This window comes from Lepisosteus platostomus, chromosome 13, assembly GCF_059453375.1.
Source record: "Lepisosteus platostomus isolate fLepPlt1 chromosome 13, fLepPlt1.hap1, whole genome shotgun sequence".
In the NCBI taxonomy this organism is placed as follows: domain Eukaryota; kingdom Metazoa; phylum Chordata; class Actinopteri; order Semionotiformes; family Lepisosteidae; genus Lepisosteus; species Lepisosteus platostomus.
The window spans coordinates 12706642-12727764 of record NC_142623.1 but is presented as its reverse complement, the minus strand read 5'-3'; the positions used below and the strand labels follow the sequence as shown (position 1 = coordinate 12727764).

Below are 21123 nucleotides of genomic sequence, written 5' to 3'. Positions count from 1 at the left end.
AGCAGATAAGTCAGTTATCCAACACAAATACTTTTGATTCACTAACACCTACACTCAGATACCTCTACCTTTATCATAGAATTGCACACTAAGAGAGTATCCATTAGGAACACATGTTCTCTCAAAAACACAGGAATCTCTTAGTCCCCACTTACACAAAACCAATGTCCAACATCCCCATTCACACAAAACCAGCTCCATCTGGTAACCAGATGTGCCTCTTATTGACACAGCAAAGAAAATAATTAATCTCCATGTCCTTCAGTTCCACCAAAGCATTCACTCCAGACATGGCCATCCCCAACATTGTGGTCCTCCCCCATTTTTCTCCAAATCCAATATTAGGATGTTGCTTCCGCCTTCCTCTGCTGCTCTCTGTAGAATCCTGCTCTGGTGTCCACGTCCTCTCCTACTGTTGGTCCAATGGAGGAACTAGTGTCCTCCCATTTTTTTTTCTTCTGAGTCCTCCTCACTAAGGCTTACAAGTCTGATGAGGGACTTCAGGACTTGAAATGAGAGATGGGAGTGTCCTGGTGTGATCACCCACAGGCTCAAAACCACATTCCATCCCTTAATTGACAGTCACCTAGTCACGCAAAGTCAAAAGAGTGAGTGTCTACTGTGTGGTTTGTACAGAAGAGAATGAGAAAAGGAAAAAAAAGATAACACACCTAACCCAACATTGAGGTTATTTTATAAAACCTGAATTGACTACAGTCTTTGTCCTTTTTAAACTGCCATCACTCAATGACAGTCACAGTCATGTCAGGTTAGAATATTTCATTTCAGTATTTCTTTTTCTCGTTACCTGCTGTTGGAATGACAAGTAAAAATCAACAAGTGTGGTGTCGTCTGCAGGTCAGGATTTCAAATAACCCTAACCCTAGTTTCGGGCACTTCAGCAACCTACTGTATATCAAAAACCTTGCCTTGAAAAGCCGTGTTCAAAAGGTTACCCAAATGACTCTAAAGTAGTCCAAAATGCTTAAAGTGCCAGTTTCATGACCTTTTGTAAAGTAACTACTGTGAATCTGCTTTCATTTTCCAGGCTTTCTTTTTCGTGTTACCTGCTTCTTGAAAGGCAAGCAAAAATCAACGTTTTGGGCCAGCTGCAGGTCAGGATTACAAATAACATTTAAACTCTTTAAACTTTGAAAATTGTGATATAAAAAGGCTTGCTGGACCTAAAGAAGAACGACTCTACAAAAAATACCTTTCAGTATCTGTGAGACCATGGTCTACTTAAATAGCAGTGATCTACAGTATGACAGAGAGATGAAGTGATTTACAGTTTAACTATCAACCTGGGAAATGCAAGGAGACACAGGTGAGTAGATAAACACTAATATCACACAACACCAAAATGAATTATTGTGAGCCACTGGGGCTAAGAATTGATTAACCAGAAGCCACAGAGAGGGGCAAAAATGTATCAGTGTCAAGAAACATTTAGACAGAATAATTTATGTAATGCCAAGAAGTATTTATCTGTTAAAACCCGTGGGTTTTGCAATTTCAGATAGCTCTCTGTGTCTACAGTATATTATTTCTGGACAGATAAGCAGCAAATCTTTACATCTAAAATACCGTGCTACATTTGCAGCACTATTTTATCTTAATTCGCCACTTCCTGATCAATGTGCACTCTGTCTCCAGCTACATACACACTGTCCAATATTTTCACTAAATGATATCTTTGTACTGGTATGGTGCTGTTGTTATATGGCCAATCACAAGCAGTCTAAAAAAGCTACAACAAGCAAAAACCATGCTACCAAAGTGACCTGTTTTAAGACCATTATTGGCAAATGTCACTGGAAGACCACTTGGTCTTTAACAAAAGGTGTGATTCCTGCAAATTAGCTTCAGATTTATCAGGACCCGAAAAACTATTTGTCCAAGGGATTTAGCCATGCAGCATAAAGTACAAAGACCTGTACAAACATAAGGAAGCTACTTCAATTCTTTCAATTCTTCTTATTTTTAAGGCCAGCTTTAATCTAGTTAACCACGCAAACAGGGTACTAAATGCTTCGGAGCAATAAGTCTTGTTAATTCGTTTAGGGAACACATTCTACAGTGAATGACTATTTTATGATGCTAAAAAAGATTAAAAACAGCAACAACAAAGCCCAGGAGTCTTTAAAACTAATAGGGAGTGCATAGGAGACTTAGAACATGCAGCACTTCATCACACAAAGGGTGGTGGGGGTCTGGACCAATCTTCACTGCCACATTGTTGGGGCTGATACTCTGGCTTCCGTCAACAATCGTTTAATGCAGAAACCTTGATTGCTTTTATAGCCAACTACCCCTTCTAGCAATTTTAAAGGATGTTAGGACCCTTTTCTTCTGCAAAAGGATAGATATATATCTCCCAGAACCAAGACTGCACCAACAAACCAGACAAGACAGTCATACTTCATAAATCCCTTTTTATTACGTAGCAATTACAATATATATTACTGCCTACCCAACACAGTATACAGCATGAACGGATCATTCTAAGCTGCTGAAACATCTGGTTGAAAGATTGTCCTTAATGACACTCTGGTCATGCTGATGACGTTGGGCTATTGTCTCACACCCATTCTTTCATTCCGTGACATTAACTTTTAAGAGTTTTTTTCCTTAAAATGCTAAAATATTGTAAATATTAAAATATGACTTCTTGTGAAGATCAATCATCCAACACTGGCTTCATACAAACCAGTTTCCTCATTGCCTGTGAGAATAATTTAAAGATGTTTTTACGTTTCTTCTTGGACTTTTTAGTTTCCACTGCAGGAGATGGAGAATCTGAAAAGAGAGAGCAGACCATTTCTCCCATAGTAACATTGTGCTCAATAGAAAGCTTGAGTGTTTACGCTGAAAATAAAAAAATCATGAATGCACTTTAAAAACGTCAGTTCACTCATTCAGTTGTTATGGTGTTGATAAGTTCCACAATAACGACATCAATTTTTAAACAAAAAGAGAACATTCCATGGAATGATGAGCAATCTCCATTTATCTGTAAATGACCAGGTGGAACATGCTATCATTTCTGGGGGACTCACCTGCTTGGTGGTCCTCAGCCTCACTATATTGTGTTCCTTTATCAAGGCTCAGAGATTTCTGGCTGGCCTGTGTATAGACAAAGAACATGAGGTTAGATTATTCCAACACAAGCAATTCCAGGAAAAGCTCTTTGTATTAAGTTCCTACCCAAAAGTCCTCAATACTACGGGGCTATGCATCAGTTACTGGGGTGTGCCATTTGGGTAGTTAAGTAGAGAAATGTAAAAACTTTAAAAACTTTTTTATACTGTGTCTGCAGCTTCTCCACATGCTGCCAACAAAATCTTATAGTCCTTTTTAAAGTTCAGATCATCATAAACTTTCTGAGGAACAGCCTATTGTATCCGAAGGATGGCTTGTGCACAAGGGCAAAGAAAAACAATCACTCCAAGCGTTTGACATCTGCACTGCTCATCCCTGTGCTTACCTTTTTGGCCTCCTCCTTCATTTTTCCAGGCTTTCTCTTTTCATCTCTTGCTCTCTCCCGGAACGACGGTGGATCAGCAGCCATGGCATAGCCTGAGCTGTTCTCCTTTAGAGCTGGGACCGAGCCTGGAGCTGCACTGTGAAAGGCTACTGAATCCAGGGCAACATCGACAGCTGCAGAACCCACTTGACAGGAGGCTTTCTGGCCAGAATGACTCTTCAGGTTTGTGGAGGAAAAGGTGTCTGATTTAGAAAGTTCACTACGGCTGGTAGGTTGCAGACAGCTTTCATGTATTTCTACAGCCTCCTTCACAGCTGTGCAGCAGCTTTTTTCAGAAGGTACTTCTTCTGTGCCTCTGTCACAGCTCATCTCAGATTCCTTTGGGGCCAGGTCAAAAGTGCCAGCAGGCCCCGAGGAAAGGATACACGGACTGGAACATTCACTCCCTGAAACCAGGATTTTTAAAATTTCGCGGGTCACATGTGCTATCATCATTTTGATCACAGCCGGGCTTTGGGAAGCCACTGCTAACTGAAGGTCAAACTTTGAGCCCATTCTCTGGACAAGTTCTCTGTAAATGCAGCTCACAGCATTTTTAATCTTGTCAGGTGGTGGAAAGGTGGTGTTGTGTCCCTCCTCTTGGACTACAGACACCCCAGGGGCATTCATCAGTGCAGCCAAAGTTTGGTAAATCATATGCGAGGCCATCTGGCTAAACTGAAACCTTGGCAGCCCATCTGGCTTGGAAGAGGGATCCAGTGATTTTGAAAACTCAGGATCTATTTTCAGCAAAAGGCACGATACTACTTCCTCTACTAAACCTAAGGGCAAGGATATGGAAGGAGGATCAGTAGGGTGTTTTGCGCTCATATTGGTAGAAGACTTCTGGTGGGCAATCACAGACTTATTTTGTTTTAGTTTTAAAATCTCTTTAACCACAAGCAGTGCAGCGCTGTTGAGAACCACCTCATTCTTGGCAGCTACTGCAAACTGGATAATATACATGGAATCATATCCCTTCTCCAGTTGTCTACGAACACTGTGTACAATCTCACTGATGGTCCCGGATTGACAGCAGACATTGCTTTCTTCTCTCTTCTCGCAGACCGTCATCCCTGGGACAGCACACAGCCGCTTCACCACATTATTGAACAGAGAGTGGATCAGGAATGTATGTTCAGACACATACCATGGGCTTCCTCCTCTACACAAATTTGGGACTATCTCCAAGAGCAGTGTGGAGATAATTTCTTTCACTGTTTCAGAACACACAGCGAGGCACTCTGAAGAGGCCACCGATGGTGCCGCTGCACAGCTTTGGCCACTGAATCTGACCAATTCATGTGTGGGGGAACAGGAGGATGAAGAATTTTCCCTGCTATTGTTAGACTTCAGTTGCTGCTGAAGAAGTGGGACACATATATTTTGTAAATGATTTGGAATTCTTTTGCCCGATCTGGACTGGCCCTTAGCTGATTCTCCCAAGTCCTTCAAAAATAGTTTGGGTCTCACCACCATCTCAGAAGAGCTCTCTTTATCAGAAACTCTCATTCCTGTTTCAGTGGGGTTTCTGCATGTCTGTTTGCTGTCTACCACTTCACAAGACATTCTGGTTCCGGAGAAGTCCTCATCCTGGACACATACAGTTTGGGGACTCTCTGCATACTGAACCCCGTTTGGACAGGCGTCCTCTTTGGCTGACACTCCTTCTATAGAGCGCAAGCCTGCCTGCCTGAGGTCTGTAAGAGAGAAATGGTTTGTGTTCACAAAAAGATGTTCAATTTGGAGTGAGAACAAGAACTCAGATTCAGAAGCTTTATATCTCCTAAGAATGCTTTAACTTAATGGTGCTAAAGTGGAAAAAAATAGGCTGAAGTGTCTAACATAAAACCACAGCTGACATGTTTTCCCATAATACAATTTATCTATCCTGTAAAAAACAAACAAACAAGCCTACTTTTCAAGAGCCAGAAGTGTGTACAGTAATAGTGATTAAGGGCTATTTCCACATGGGACACTACTACTATACCAATGAGCAGGGTAACTTTACCATGAATAACCTCACAATAATGGCCTGCTTTTGATTAACATACTGTACAGTCTATTAAATAAATAATACAAGTTGGTCCAATTAAGCAAGAAAAGAAATACCCAATATTCATATACTCTGACAAGCATATTGAATGTGCAGGCAACTGAATACTCACCTTGATGATCAATGTACAACACTTTAGTTGTAGAGGTGATAACAGTCATCTGAGATCCTATGAAGGATTTCATCATCAGGCTGTCATTGTACACCAGTGAACTGGGAGATGGGTGTTTCTTTGTCTCCACCAGGCTGTTCTCTTCTCCAGGCAGGGATTTCAGATATAGCAATCTGCTTTCGCTCGTGCTATGAGGAGTGCAATTCCATCCCTTGTTCACCTTGAAAGTGATGTATCGTGAGTGGTTAGGGAATTGCGCTGTCGGCTTCCCATCCCAATTCTCAATCTTCAGGGTGAAGATCTGAGGAGATCTGCTGAGTGTGATCAAGGTTATTCTGGAAGAGCATGGAGTATTTTTTGGATTGTAGGCAAAGGTCCTGTCCCTTTCATTGGCAACGCTAGTGGTCACTGCCCTTACAATCATTGAAGAATGCACTCCTGAAGTCTGTGCCGACTTTGATGATGCTTGCGATGATGAGAAGCATTTCTGAATCTCTCTTCCAGTCCCATGGCCTTCAAGGGAAAATTCCTCTACGCCCAGTTTTTGGACAGCCATGTCTACGCACCTGAACTGAGGCTTGATCACCAGATTCTCTAAGGTGAGAGCTTTGACTGGTTTTTTGTTCATTCTGAATTTCTGAGCCCTCACCTCAGATTTCTCAGGCAGGACTGATGTGATTGAATGGGAAAGGGGCTCATCCAGCTCCAAAACTGAATTGCAGTGTCTGAGATAGCGCTGGACTTGGTGGGATGGGTGCAGTGCTACCTCCCTGTCCTTTCTCTCACACAAGTCTTGACACATGGGGTTTTTTATGGATTTAGAGACTGGATCCAGCCATAGAGGTGCCTTCTTCCTGGCCTGCCCCAAGGCATCGAAGTGAGTGAACTCACTGCAGGGAAACAAGTTGCTCAGCAAGGGGCTAAACGAGACTTTGGAGCTGCATGGGGACGCCTCCATATACAGCACTTTCTGGGAGCACTGTTCCTCTCCAAGCTGTGGAATGGCATGGATCGGCCTGTGGCTCACTCTCTCCATTCTTGTTGTTATAATTTGCAAAATGAGGTTCTGCCCCTCATTTGTAACCTATTTAAAAAAAAGACAAATACAAGACAAACAAGTCCTTAATTGAACAGAAAGACACTAAATGGGTCCCCACTTTTTTATTATTAGGATACACAATACAACTTTAATACATTGTTACGGTATAATTGTATACATTCTGAAATCTGAAAAACAGTTGAATCAGGTCTGTTAGTCTCTATACCAGAGGTATGGCATACCAGAGGTGACCAGTCTCCCTTAGTTTTATGAGATATCTTTAAAAAATCTCTCAAGTTACCCCCAGAAAGGAGGTACCAGGTGCTGTTGTGTACTTGTTTCACCAGATGGCGGCATTGGCCAAAAAGCTGCCTGTAGAGCACAGTCACTAGTGCTCAGTACAGCAAAAAAATTCTCTACAAGATTGACATCATGTCATATCCTCCACACTTTGTAGACAACCTCAGTATATTGGGTGTATTTATCATACTGATAGTGATGCAGTATCTAAAGCACACTACTCATCATTATGATTGTTTTGCCCCAAAGAATTTATACTCATATGTACTCACAATTCCTCTTATGTCCTTTACTATCTTCCTTTCTCTGTAAAAACATAAGCAATGGATTTTGATCAGTGCAAAATTACTTTAAAATCTGACAAACTCTTCAGAGAGTCCTGCACATTTAAAAATAAAGATGAATTACAAGGAATTATCAATAATATTTTTACTGATGTTTTACTCAGGATCCCACCTCTGCTTTACAAAATCTGAAACACATGACGTGACCATATATCTGCCCACTGAAATGACATACAAAATCAGAGAAGAAAGACTCACAAAGCAGAGCGATTCTGATTCCTGAACTTCGTGACGATTCCTGAACTTTCTACTTTAGATGAAGTGTGGCTCATCTTTCCCAAGAACATGAGATGGCCAGAATCTGTTCCTGAAGAGAGGAGAAATATCCATGGCTTCAGTTCACTATGTCTGTTAATACAGGGCAGTTAGTAAGGCAAACATATCCCAGCCTGGTCTAAAAGCACTTGTGATTTTTGATTATTGGAAAAGATTTGTATGGTTACAGATTTTCTTTATGGATGTATAACAGTGTGCGTTTGCCCTGAACCCTTCTTTGCCTCTGCTGGTCTTACTTGTTTCATTGCCAAAAACATCTGAGGCCTCTTTCTCTGTCTCCATGTCATTTTCAATTTCCAAAATCCTCTGCAATTACACAAATAAAGTAGAAAGATACTGTAAACAGCAAGCAAAGAAATCACTGTTTGCATCTGCTTCTATGAACAACATTTCAGAAATTCACTTGCATGTTCACAGTTATTGTTTGAATATAACAAAACCACAAGCCCCAATTCTATCAGTCTGAAAGAAGAGCTGTTCAAAGTTGTATGGAAGTACAGTCATCAGTTTAAGTGACATAGAACTTCAGAAGCGAAGAACATTGTTGAACAGGTTATTCCAAGTTTTGACTTAAGGAAAGGACCAAAAGAAAGATACCGATTATGCTTTTGTGAATGCTCACTTTTCCAATAAAACACAATCCACCCCTGGATTCCACAATAGTCCTTGATAGTTGAGGTCCTTAAAATGTTTTCACCCTGTCTTACTTACAAATAAAAAGTTGCTCGGCATCAGCTGAGATCTGGGTATGCAGACTGAAGAGATGTTCTCCTCGCGTGGACTGAGAACACTGACATCAGGGCTGCTATCAGCTGTAAAAAACAACCTTTCATTAACTGCAATAATAGAAATACTAAGAGAGACTGTGCTCTTCCCCCTGATCACAGAAGACTCCACAGCTGAAACGCTGTGCCTCTTTTCTTTTCCTTTCAACATGGAATAAACCTTTACCTGTTCCTTTGCAAACTACAAATGCTGACGCATCTCCCTACTTGAATTTCTTATTCCCAGTACATAGCCCATTTCTCTCAAATAATAGCCCTCATCTTAGAATACAGAAATGAGTGCAATAACTACAGTGCGACTGTGAACAACTGTATCGAGAACGAATGCTGTTATTGACAATATAAGTAAAATGTGAATAATTAGAACTCCTAAGCTTCACAAGCTGCTTGTGAAGAGATGGCATGTTATTGCTTACCCTGGTCAGCGCCTGGGGGTATTTCTTTGACCTGTCCGGTCTTGGAAATGCTCCCATGATCTGCTGGTTCATCGCCAGCTTGCAGGTGAGCTTTGAGCTTGGGGGCCACTGTCTCCTGAAGTGCCTGCTGTTAGGGGAAGAGGAGAGACAGCCTGAATGAGAACACGCCACGCGGTGTTTATTTCAAACTTTATTACACTTCCCACCGTCCTCGATGTCTGTGATGTGTTAATGAAGATAGCAAAAACAAAAAAACACATACGGTTAAAATATAATAAATACATGTATATCTTTAAATTGTCTGCTGGCCCAGCATGCGTTCACTAACTTGATCGAGTCGTTCGTTAAAAGCCGGTTTTTGAGTAAAAATTCACATTTCACTTCCAGCTGAAGACTGACCGTAGTGACATTACTTTTTAAACAGAAAAAAGAACAGTTGACATAAGAGCACCAAACCAGGCTATTCCTTTTGTCCAGTAGGCTTGGACTGTATTAATATATGATTTTGAAAAACAGTGTCTTAAAGGATTGACTAGGATTGATTATTAAATTAACCGAGTGTTAGATAAAATAATTAAAAGCGTTACAAGAATACATAAGTAAAACGTAATTGAACGTAACAACTTCGTCAATATAAAGTAAACGACGTAAACTAGTTTCAAAGTATTTTGCTTTCCATTTTAACCTTTTAAGATTATTTGAACGTAACTGATATTAACTCCGCTTAACAGAATTGCAAGGAAAAATGTTAACGTTTTAAAACTGCTCACCAGCGATTAACAGGTTCATACATGCCTGGCTAGATATGTACATCATCTATAAAACAATGTAAATCTTTGATGTAAAAAGCTACTTTAATAGAAGTAATATGAAGGAGGCGGCGCCCCGACCATAGCCTCGAGAGCATTACCTCAGAAACCATGTGATCGGTTTTAACAGGTGCAGGAGCTCTACCGCGGGCTTTCCTACGACGTCTTCTTCCCATGTTTCTCAGAATAAAGTGTGTTAATTGTTTATATTAATTTAATTATATTAAATTACACAGAGCAAACGCGAGGAATTACACCAAGCTAGCTGCAGGTGCAGTGTAATTTTAAAAAACCACGGTCCTCTGTACTATGGCAACCTTTGTGACGTAACACACTGCATGCCATTTGTTGTGATTACGTCATCACCACTAACGAGGAATACATACTGTACATTAAAGCTATGTCCTTTTCACTCATCACACTCGAGGTATAGGCCATGTATATATACTTTATCTTTCTGATACAACCAATAAGAAAGTTATTTCAACAAAGTTTCATATTTTAACGTATAATTTGTGACAGTCATCAAGTTACTGAAAGCAAATAAATAGCTTTGGCTTATTTGCAAAAATTCTTGAATAACAAAATATAATATTGTGTAACGAGTTTAGAAAGCCAACATAGTTTCTAAATATCCATCCATAAAACAGTATTGTACTAACATGATAAATGCTACAAATTCAAATATATCCATTCTTTCAACTAAATGCATCCTTTTAAATAAACATGAGCCACCTCTGCATGCAAAGTGAATGAGATTTCCCATATACGAATTCACATGATAGGAGTGAGAACTTTGAAATGATCAGAGATTAATTTAAACCAGTGTAAGAAAGGGAACAAAGCAGGAATTCAGAAACACAAGGAGAACAACTACAGTATAAGAATAGGATGATACTCTTGTTGGAAACAAATGTCATTTACGTGGAACAAAGTCAAATGAAGGCTACACCACCCATCTCCTCACACTGCAGTTTTATAGAAAATAAAGAATAGGAAGGCTCATTGTTGAAGTGTGTTTGATAAAAATTAAGAAATTGAAAAAGGTTTTGAAAAAGTTTGTAGTGTTTCTTATACAGTAACTTAACAACAACTCTCAATTGTTTTCTTGCACAACATTTTTTTCTGGCAAATGCTTTACAATCGTCTTCCATGGTCTGATAATAAAGAAGTCAATGAAAAGAGTCAGCCAAGTCCTACAAGATTGCTCAGCTCTTGGCTGGGAGAAGGAAACAGTGTGGAGACTACAAGACGGGGCTGAAATGATCGGAGAACCAAGAGCTTAGGGATCCAATGCCGATGTCTACGTAGCTGCTCAAGGTGTTGTGGTCTTACTGTTTGACAGGAAAGGCTGTTCACCATCACAGCTTCCTAAGTGTCTGGACGTCTGTCATGTGGGCTAATCCTGCATGAGGTTCAGGAGAGGAGCAGGCAGTGCTGCACCAGGCCCAGGAAGCAGGCTGTGAAGTTTTCCTGGACACAGCGGGTGACAGCAGAGCAGCCCCTCCAGGCACGCGTCTGGGCTCCTGCCCACACCCACATGGCTCCCACCACCCGGCCACCAGCCAGAGGAAAAACCCAGGGCTCATGAGTGACCAGAAGGGTGAGCTCTGGATCAGTACAGGACTGAAGAAGACGAGGCAAGAGACCTGTTGAGAACATGAAGAGAGAGAAAAGAGCAGCAGCACTGACATACACTGAAGATCAAGGTTAGAAAGAACACTTTCAAGCAATCCCACTGGATTGTTGGAAGATGCTGTTTATTAAGAAACTGGTAGACAAACAGGTGCTTTAGTGTTGGTTCCCTTACATTCTCTATAACACTATACCATTGGCAAAGTCAACTCTGCGGAAGTCTTTTGAATTAAGAGGACACAAGTAGAACTTGTGAAGAAGGTCTCGGTTTTAAACGCCCAAGACACGTCTTTACCCAAAAGGTTATAAGAGCGTGGAACAAGGTACCCAGCCCTGTTGTTAAAGACTGCATCAGTATCTTTCAGGAAATGGCTGCATGAATCATGTACGATCAAAAAGCCACCGAAAAGTCCGAAAAATCAAAAGGGACCACTGTATGCTTATTTTTGTTAAAATTGCTTTTCTGTTTAAAAAAGCCATATCACAGACATTCACAAAAAGAAAAACAGATGTGACCAAATACGTCAAAATCGCTTGCTGTTTTGATTCTTTTACCTTTAGATTCTTTTACAGAATTAGATTCCATTCTATTGGTTTTAGACATATGGAGTCGGTGCATGATTTTAAATTGTATTAATAAGCGACGTGCACTAATGCAGGAGGTGTGTAACTTACAGTGTGCAGATGTCCAGCCTCGATCTGAAAAACTGACATCGAGATTGTCTTCCCAGGCGGCTCTAATAAAAGATGAACACAAAATTTGCTCATACAGTATATGCACTTTTTTTTCAGAGACTTTTGGCTTCTTATATTGTATAATGGCCAGTTCTGTGGCTGTAGTCCAATAGTGCAGCAGGGTGCGGAGGAACACAGTTGGGAAGGAGCAGGCCTCTGTCAGGTGGGCCCCGATGCCATTTTTGACTGTCTGATTTAGTCGTTCACCCCACTGATTGCCGATGGGTTGTATAAGGCCATACGAGTGTGTCGTATGTCCTGGTAAGCCAAACTCAGTGGACACAAACGGCGGCCCATTGTCGGTGGTGATGTTGGTTGGAAAATCCCAGTGGGCAGAGAGGGAATCCAGGAAGTCAATGACTGCCTGAGTGGTGACCGATCTAGTGGAGGCCACTTCCAGCCATTTCAAGAGCAAATTAGAAACCATAATGAGGAAACTGTGATGGGGAAAGACACCATGCAGCTCCCCACAGATGTCCAGCTGGAGAAGATCCCAGGGCTCGGATGGCCAGTCTGGGGGCTGGAGAGGATGTGGTGCGGGGCTCTCTGTTTTCCTACTTCCTACTGTCCCAGGAGGAAGGCTTCACAGTACCTGACAAGTGTTTCGATGTCTCTGTCATTTCCTGGCCACGAAACCAGATCCAGACACTGCTGTTTGACTTTGACTATTCCCAAGTGGCCCTCGTGTGCCATCTGCAACACTCGCACCTAAAGGCAGGCAGGAATAACAGCACAGGTGCCCCGAATGACACACGACTCATTCCAGCAGGAGAGCTCATCTTTAACATGATGGAAGGGGCTCAGGTCAGTGGAGACCATGGAGGGCCACTCCGAGTATATGAAGTGTGGAGCTGGGAAAGCACTGGGTCCTGTCCTGAGGTCTGCTGAAGCTCCTGAAGAGAGGCTGTGGCTTAGAGTGGCCAGTGCCTGATGTAGAGAGCAGTGCTGTAAGTGCCTGGTGGTCTGTCTGCATGTATGGCCAGGTACATGTCCCACCTTTCATGTGCCCAAACGCAGGCTGACCTCTCTCTTTCACCCATGAGCACTTCTGTCTTGTGCAGAGAACCCGGGAGGGAGTGAGCCATCAAGATCCCCTTTGTGCCAGACCCCGGTATCCCCATATTACCACGACAGTGTCACGTGAACCAACACTGCATGTCGACATAACAGGTAAGTAATCCTGTGTTTAAATTGCTCATTAATGTAGTTGCGATCAGTGGTGACAGAACCATTCTCTTTATGTTTCAAACTGTTCCACACCTGGGCTGCTATCTGCCTGGCTTTTACATGTTCTCTCTGTGTTCACATGACTTTCCTACCGCAACACAAAGGCATGCTTTAATGTCACACATGGTGAACCTTCAATGCAGAATCCTTGATTGCCTTTATAGCCAACTACGCCTTCTAGCAATTTTAAAGGATGTTAGGACCCTTTTCTTCTGCAAAAGGATAGATATATATCTCCCAGAACCAAGACTGCACCAACAAACCAGACAAGACAGTCATACTTTATAATTCCCTTTTTATTACGTAGCAATTACAATATCTATTACTGCCTACCCAACACAGTATACAGCATGTACGGATCATTCTAAGCTGCTGAAACATCTGGTTAAAAGATTGTCCTTAATGACACTCTTGTCATGCTGATGATGTTGGGCTATTGACTCCTGCTGCCTCACACCCATTCTTTCATTCTGTGACATTAAATTTTAAAAATGGAGTTTTTTTCCTTAAAATGCTAAAATATTGTAAATATTAAAATATGACTTCTTGTGGAGATCAATCATCCAACACTGGCTTCATACAAACCAGTTTCCTCATTGCCTGTGAGAATAATTTAAAGATGTTTTTACGTTTCTTCTTGGACTTTTTAGTTTCCACTGCAGGAGATGGAGAATCTGAAAAGAGAGAGCAAAACATTTCTCCCATAGTAACATTGTGCTCAATAGAAAGCTTGAGTGTTTACGCTGAAAATAAAAAAATCATTAATGCACTTTAAAAACGTCAGTTCACTCATTCAGTTGTTATGGTGTTGATAAGTTCCACAATAACTACATCAATTTTTAAACAAAAAGAGAAAATTCCATGGAATGATGAGCAATCTCCATTTATCTGTAAATGACCAGGTGGAACATGCTATCATTTCTGGGGGACTCACCTGCTTGGTGGTCCTCAGCCTCACTATATTGTGTTCCTTTATCAAGGCTCAGAGATTTCTGGCTGGCCTGTGTATAGACAAAGAACATGAGGTTAGATTATTCCAACACAAGCAATTCCAGGAAAAGCTCTTTGTATTAAGTTCCTACCCAAAAGTCCTCAATACTACGGGGCTATGCATCAGTTACTGGGGTGTGCCATTTGGGTAGTTAAGTAGAGAAATGTAAAAACTTTAAAAACTTTTTTATACTGTGTCTGCAGCTTCTCCACATGCTGCCAACAAAATCTTATAGTCCTTTTTAAAGTTCAGATCATCATAAACTTTCTGAGGAACAGCCTATTGTATCCGAAGGATGGCTTGTGCACAAGGGCAAAGAAAAACAATCACTCCAAGCGTTTGACATCTGCACTGCTCATCCCTGTGCTTACCTTTTTGGCCTCCTCCTTCATTTTTCCAGGCTTTCTCTTTTCGTCTCTTGCTCTCTCCCGGAACGACGGTGGATCAGCAGCCATGGCATAGCCTGAGCTGTTCTCCTTTAGAGCTGGGACCGAGCCTGGAGCTGCACTGTGAAAGGCTACTGAATCCAGGGCAACATCGACAGCTGCAGAACCCATTTGACAGGAGGCTTTCTGGCCAGAATGACTCTTCAGGTTTGTGGAGGAAAAGGTGTCTGATTTAGAAAGTTCACTACGGCTGGTAAGTTGCAGACAGCTTTCATGTATTTCTACAGCCTCCTTCACAGCTGTGCAGCAGCTTTTTTCAGAAGGTACTTCTTCTGTGCCTCTGTCACTGCTCATCTCAGATTCCTTTGGGGCCAGGTCAAAAGTGCCAGCAGGCCCCGAGGAAAGGATACACGGACTGGAACATTCACTCCCTGAAACCAGGATTTTAAAAATTTCGCGGGTCACATGTGCTATCATCATTTTGATCACAGCCGGGCTTTGGGAAGCCACTGCTAACTGAAGGTCAAACTTTGAGCCCATTCTCTGGACAAGTTCTCTGTAAATGCAGCTCACAGCATTTTTAATCTTGTCAGGTGGTGGAAAGGTGGTGTTGTGTCCCTCCTCTTGGACTACAGACACCCCAGGGGCATTCATCTGTGCAGCCAAAGTTTGGTAAATCATATGCGAGGCCATCTGGCTAAACTGAAGCCTTGGCAGCCCATCTGGCTTGGAAGAGGGATCCAGTGATTTTGAAAACTCAGGATCTATTTTCAGCAAAAGGCACGATACTACTTCCTCTACTAAACCTAAGGGCAAGGATATGGAAGGAGGATCAGTAGGGTGTTTTGCGCTCATATTGGTAGAAGACTTCTGGTGGGCAATCACAGACTTATTTTGTTTTAGTTTTAAAATCTCTTTAACCACAAGCAGTGCAGCGCTGTTGAGAACCACCTCATTCTTGGCAGCTACTGCAAACTGGATAATGTACATGGAATCATATCCCTTCTCCAGTTGTCTAAGAACACTGTGTACAATCTCACTGATGGTCCCGGATTGACAGCAGACATTGCTTTCTTCTCTCTTCTCGCAGACCGTCATCCCTGGGACAGCACACAGCCGCTTCACCACATTATTGAACAGAGAGTGGATCAGGAATGTATGTTCAGACACATACCATGGGCTTCCTCCTCTACACAAATTTGGGACTATCTCCAAGAGCAGTGTGGAGATAATTTCTTTCACTGTTTCAGAACACACAGCGAGGCACTCTGAAGAGGCCACCGATGGTGCCGCTGCACAGCTTTGGCCACTGAATCTGACCAATTCATGTGTGGGGGAACAGGAGGATGAAGAATTTTCCCTGCTATTGTTAGACTTCAGTTGCTGCTGATGAAGTGGGACACATATATTTTGTAAATGATTTGGAATTCTTTTGCCCGATTTGGACTGGCCCTTAGCTGATTCTCCCAAGTCCTTCAAAAATAGTTTGGGTCTCACCACCATCTCAGAAGAGCTCTCTTTATCAGAAACTCTCATTCCTGTTTCAGTGGGGTCTCTGCATGTCTGTTTGCTGTCGACCACTTCACAAGACATTCTGGTTCCGGAGAAGTCCTCATCCTGGACACATACGGTTTGGGGACTCTCTGCATACTGAACCCCTTTTGCACAGGCGTCCTCTTTGGCTGACACCCCTTCTATAGAGCGCAAGCCTGCCTGCCTGAGGTCTGTAAGAGAGAAATGGTTTGTGTTCACAAAAAGATGTTCAATTTGGAGTGAGAACAAGAACTCAGATTCAGAAGCTTTATATCTCCTAAGATTGCTTTAACTTAATGGTGCTAAAGTGGAAAAAAAATAGGCTGAAGTGTCTAACATAAAACCACAGCTGACATGTTTTCCCATAATACAATTTATCTATCCTGTAAAAAACAAACAAACAAGCCTACTTTTCAAGAGCCAGAAGTGTGTAATAGTGATTAAGGGCTATTTCCACATGGGACACTACTACTATACCAATGAGCAAGGTAACTTTACCATGAATAACCTCACAATAATGGCCTGCTTTTGATTAACATACTGTACAGTCTATTAAATAAATAATACAAGTTGGTCCAATTAAGCAAGAAAAGAAATACCCAATATTCATATACTCTGACAAGAATATTGAATGTGCAGGCAACTGAATACTCACCTTGATGATCAATGTACAACACTTTAGTTGTAGAGGTGATAACAGTCATCTGAGATCCTATGAAGGATTTCATCATCAGGCTGTCATTGTACACCAGTGAACTGGGAGATGGGTGTTTCTTTGTCTCCAGCAGGCTGTTCTCTTCTCCAGGCAGGGATTTCAGATATAGCAATCTGCTTTCGCTCGTGCTATGAGGAGTGCAATTCCATCCCTTGTTCACCTTGAAAGTGATGTATCGTGAGTGGTTAGGGAATTGCGCTGTCGGCTTCCCATCCCAATTCTCAATCTTCAGGGTGAAGATCTGAGGAGATCTGCTGAGTGTGATCAAGGTTATTCTGGAAGAGCATGGAGTATTTTTTGGATTGTAGGCAAAGGTCCTGTCCCTTTCATTGGCAACGCTAGTGGTCACTGCCCTTACAATCATTGAAGAATGCACTCCTGAAGTCTGTGCTGACTTTGATGATGCTTGCGATGATGAGAAGCATTTCTGAATCTCTCTTCCAGTCCCATGGCCTTCAAGGGAAAATTCCTCTACGCCCAGTTTTTGGACAGCCATGTCTACGCACCTGAACTGAGGCTTGATCACCAGATTCTCTAAGGTGAGAGCTTTGACTGGTTTTTTGTTCATTCTGAATTTCTGAGCCCTCACCTCAGATTTCTCAGGCAGGACTGATGTGATTGAATGGGAAAGGGGCTCATCCAGCTCCAAAACTGAATTGCAGTGTGTGAGATAGCGCTGGACTTGGTGGGATGGGTGCAGTGCTACCTCCCTGTCCTTTCTCTCACACAAGTCTTGACACATGGGGTTTTTTATGGAATTAGAGACTGGATCCAGGCATAGAGGTGCCTTCTTCCTGGCCTGCCCCAAGGCATCTAAGTGAGTGAACTCCCTGCAGGGAAACAAGTTGCTCAGCAAGGGGCTAAACGAGACTTTGGAGCTGCATGGGGACGCCTCCATATACAGCACTTTCTGGGAGCACTGTTCCTCTCCAAGCTGTGGAATGGCATGGATCGGCCTGTGGCTCACTCTCTCCATTCTTGTTGTTATAATTTGCAAAATGAGGTTCTGCCCCTCATTTGTAACCTATTTAAAAAAAAGACAAATACAAGACAAACAAGTCCTTAATTGAACAGAAAGACACTAAATGGGTCCCCACTTTTTTTATTATTAGGATACACAAAACAACTTTAATACATTGTTACGGTATAATTGTATACATTCTGAAATCTGAAAAACAGTTGAATCAGGTCTGTTCGTCTCTATGGCATACCAGAGGTATGGCATACCAGAGGTGACCAGTCTCCCTTAGTTTTATGAGATATCTTTAAAAAATCTCTCAAGTTACCCCCAGAAAGGAGGTACAGTACCAGGTGCTGTTGTGTACTTGTTTCACTAGATGGCGGCATTGGCCAAAAAGCTGCCTGTAGAGCACAGTCACTAGTGCTCAGTACAGCAAATTCTCTACAAGATTGACATCATGTCATATCCTCCACACTTTGTAGACAACCTCAGTATATTGGGTGTATTTATCATACTGATAGTTATGCAGTATCCAAAGCACACTACTCATCATTATGATTGTTTTGCCCCAAAGAATTTATACTCATATGTACTCACTATTCCTCTTATGTCCTTTACTATCTTCCTTTCTCTGTAAAAACATAAGCAATGGATTTTGATCAGTGCAAAATTACTTTAAAATCTGACAAACTCTTCAGAGAGTCCTGCACATTTAAAAATAAAGATGAATTACAAGGAAGTATAAATAATATTTTTACTGATGTTTTACTCAGGATCCCACCTCTGCTTTACAAAATCTGAAACACATGACGTGACCATATATCTGCCCACTGAAATGACATACAAAATCAGAGAAGAAAGACTCACAAAGCAGAGCGCTGCTGATTCCTGAACTTCGTGACGATTCCTGAACTTTCTACTTTAGATGAAGTGTGGCTCATCTTTCCCAAGAACATGAGATGGCCAGAATCTGTTCCTGAAGAGAGGAGAAATATCCATTGCTTCAGTTCACTATGTCTGTTAATACAGGGCAGTTAGTAAGGCAAACATATCCCAGCCTGGTCTAAAAGCACTTGTGATTTTTGATTATTGGAAAAGATTTGTATGGTTACAGATTTTCTTTATGGATGTATGACAGTGTGCGTTTGCCCTGAACCCTTCTTTGCCTCTGCTGGTCTTACTTGTTTCATTGCCAAAAACATCTGAGGCCTCTTTCTCTGTCTCCATGTCATTTTCAATTTCCAAAATCCTCTGCAATTACACAAATAAAGTAGAAAGATACTGTAAACAGCAAGCAAAGAAATCACTGTTTGCATCTGCTTCTATGAACAACATTTCAGAAATTCACTTGCATGTTCACAGTTATTGTTTGAATATAACAAAACCACAAGGCCCAATTCTATCAGTCTGAAAGAAGAGCTGTTCAAAGTTGTATGGAAGTACAGTCATCAGTTTAAGTGACATAGAACTTCAGAAGCGAAGAACATTGTTGAACAGGTTATTCCAAGTTTTGACTTAAGGAAAGGACCAAAAGAAAGATACCGATTATGCTTTTGTGAATGCTCACTTTTCCAATAAAACACAATCCACCCCTGGATTCCACAATAGTCCTTAATAGTTGAGGTCCTTAAAATGTTTTCACCCTGTCTTACTTACAAATAAAAAGTTGCTCGGCATCAGGTGAGATCTGGGTATGCAGACTGAAGAGATGTTCTCCTCGCGTGGACTGAGAACACTGACATCAGGGCTGCTATCAGCTGTAAAAAACAACCTTTCATTAACTGCAATAATAGAAATACTAAGAGAGACTGTGCTCTTCCCCCTGATCACAGAAGACTCCAAAGCTGAAACGCTGTGCCTCTTTTCTTTTCCTTTCAACATGGAATAAACCTTTACCTGTTCCTTTGCAAACTACACATGCTGACGCATCTCCCTACTTGAATTTCTTATTCCCAGTACATAGCCCATTTCTCTCAAATAATAGCCCTCATCTTAGAATACAGAAATGAGTGCAATAACTACAGTGCGACTGTGAACAACTGTATCGAGAACGAATGCTGTTATTGACAATATAAGTAAAATGTGAATAATTAGAACTCCTAAGCTTCACAAGCTGCTTGTGAAGAGATGGCATGTTATTGCTTACCCTGGTCAGCGCCTGGGGGTATTTCTTTGACCTGTCCGGTCTTGGAAATGCTCCCATGATCTGCTGGTTCATCGCCAGCTTGCAGGTGAGCTTTGAGCTTGGGGGCCACTGTCTCCTGAAGTGCCTGCTGTTAGGGGAAGAGGAGAGACAGCCTGAATGAGAACACGCCACGCGGTGTTTATTTCAAACTTTATTACACTTCCCACCGTCCTCGATGTCTGTGATGTGTTAATGAAGATAGCAAAAACAAAAAAACACATACGGTTAAAATATAATAAATACATGTATATCTTTAAATTGTCTGCTGGCCCAGCATGCGTTCACTAACTTGATCGAGTCGTTCGTTAAAAGCCGGTTTTTGAGTAAAAATTCACATTTCACTTCCAGCTGAAGACTGACCGTAGTGACATTACTTTTTAAACAGAAAAAAGAACAGTTGACATAAGAGCACCAAACCAGGCTATTCCTTTTGTCCAGTAGGCTTGGACTGTATTAATATATGATTTTGAAAAACAGTGTCTTAAAGGATTGACTAGGATTGATTATTAAATTAACCGAGTGTTAGATAAAATAATTAAAAGCGTTACAAGAATACATAAGTAAAACGTAATTGAACGTAACAACTTCGTCAATATAAAGTAAACGACGTAAACTAGTTTCAAAGTATTTTGCTTTCCATTTTAACCTTTTAAGATTATTTGAACGTAACTGATATTAACTCCGCTTAACAGAATTGCAAGGAAAAATGTTAACGTTTTAAAACTGCTCACCAGCGATTAACAGGTTCATACATGCCTGGCTAGATATGTACATCATCTATAAAACAATGTCAATCTTTGATGTAAAAAGCTACTTTAATAGAAGTAATATGAAGGAGGCGGCGCCCCGACCATAGCCTCGAGAGCATTACCTCAGAAACCATGTGATCGGTTTTAACAGGTGCAGGAGCTCTACCGCGGGCTTTCCTACGACGTCTTCTTCCCATGTTTCTCAGAATAAAGTGTGTTAATTGTTTATATTAATTTAATTATATTAAATTACACAGAGCAAACGCGAGGAATTACACCAAGCTAGCTGCAGGTGCAGTGTAATTTTAAAAAACCACGGTCCTCTGTACTATGGCAACCTTTG

At 41.5% G+C, this 21123-nt stretch overlaps 2 protein-coding genes and 1 long non-coding RNA gene across 4 annotated transcripts; 1 reads left to right on the top strand and 2 right to left on the bottom strand.

Moving 5' to 3' along the window:
* Positions 1-2418: 2418 nt before the first annotated feature.
* On the bottom strand, positions 2419-9967 carry LOC148649935 (uncharacterized). The gene is made up of 10 exons (XM_088603156.1): positions 9765-9967; positions 8855-8981; positions 8365-8465; positions 7890-7959; positions 7576-7684; positions 7306-7339; positions 5695-6778; positions 3488-5226; positions 3060-3126; positions 2419-2799 (listed from the first exon to the last, which is right to left on the bottom strand). Exons 1-10 carry the CDS (start codon positions 9837-9839, stop codon positions 2681-2683), a joined length of 3525 nt encoding a protein of 1174 aa, XP_088459282.1. The 5' UTR covers positions 9840-9967; the 3' UTR covers positions 2419-2680.
* A 1260-nt stretch (positions 9968-11227) lies between these two features.
* On the top strand, positions 11228-14036 carry LOC148649934 (uncharacterized). Of its 2 annotated transcripts, none has more exons than XR_015925971.1 (3): positions 11228-11372; positions 13095-13203; positions 13911-14036. It is a non-coding gene; the product is annotated as an uncharacterized LOC148649934 (long non-coding RNA). The 2 variants fall into 2 exon arrangements; XR_015925970.1 differs by lacking the exon at positions 11228-11372 and adding an exon at positions 12099-12196.
* On the bottom strand, positions 13539-21105 carry LOC148649933 (uncharacterized). Its single transcript, XM_088603155.1, has 10 exons — positions 20903-21105; positions 19993-20119; positions 19503-19603; positions 19028-19097; positions 18714-18822; positions 18444-18477; positions 16826-17909; positions 14623-16361; positions 14195-14261; positions 13539-13934 (listed from the first exon to the last, which is right to left on the bottom strand). Exons 1-10 carry the CDS (start codon positions 20975-20977, stop codon positions 13816-13818), a joined length of 3525 nt encoding a protein of 1174 aa, XP_088459281.1. The 5' UTR covers positions 20978-21105; the 3' UTR covers positions 13539-13815.
* Between the last annotated feature and the right edge of the window lie 18 nt (positions 21106-21123).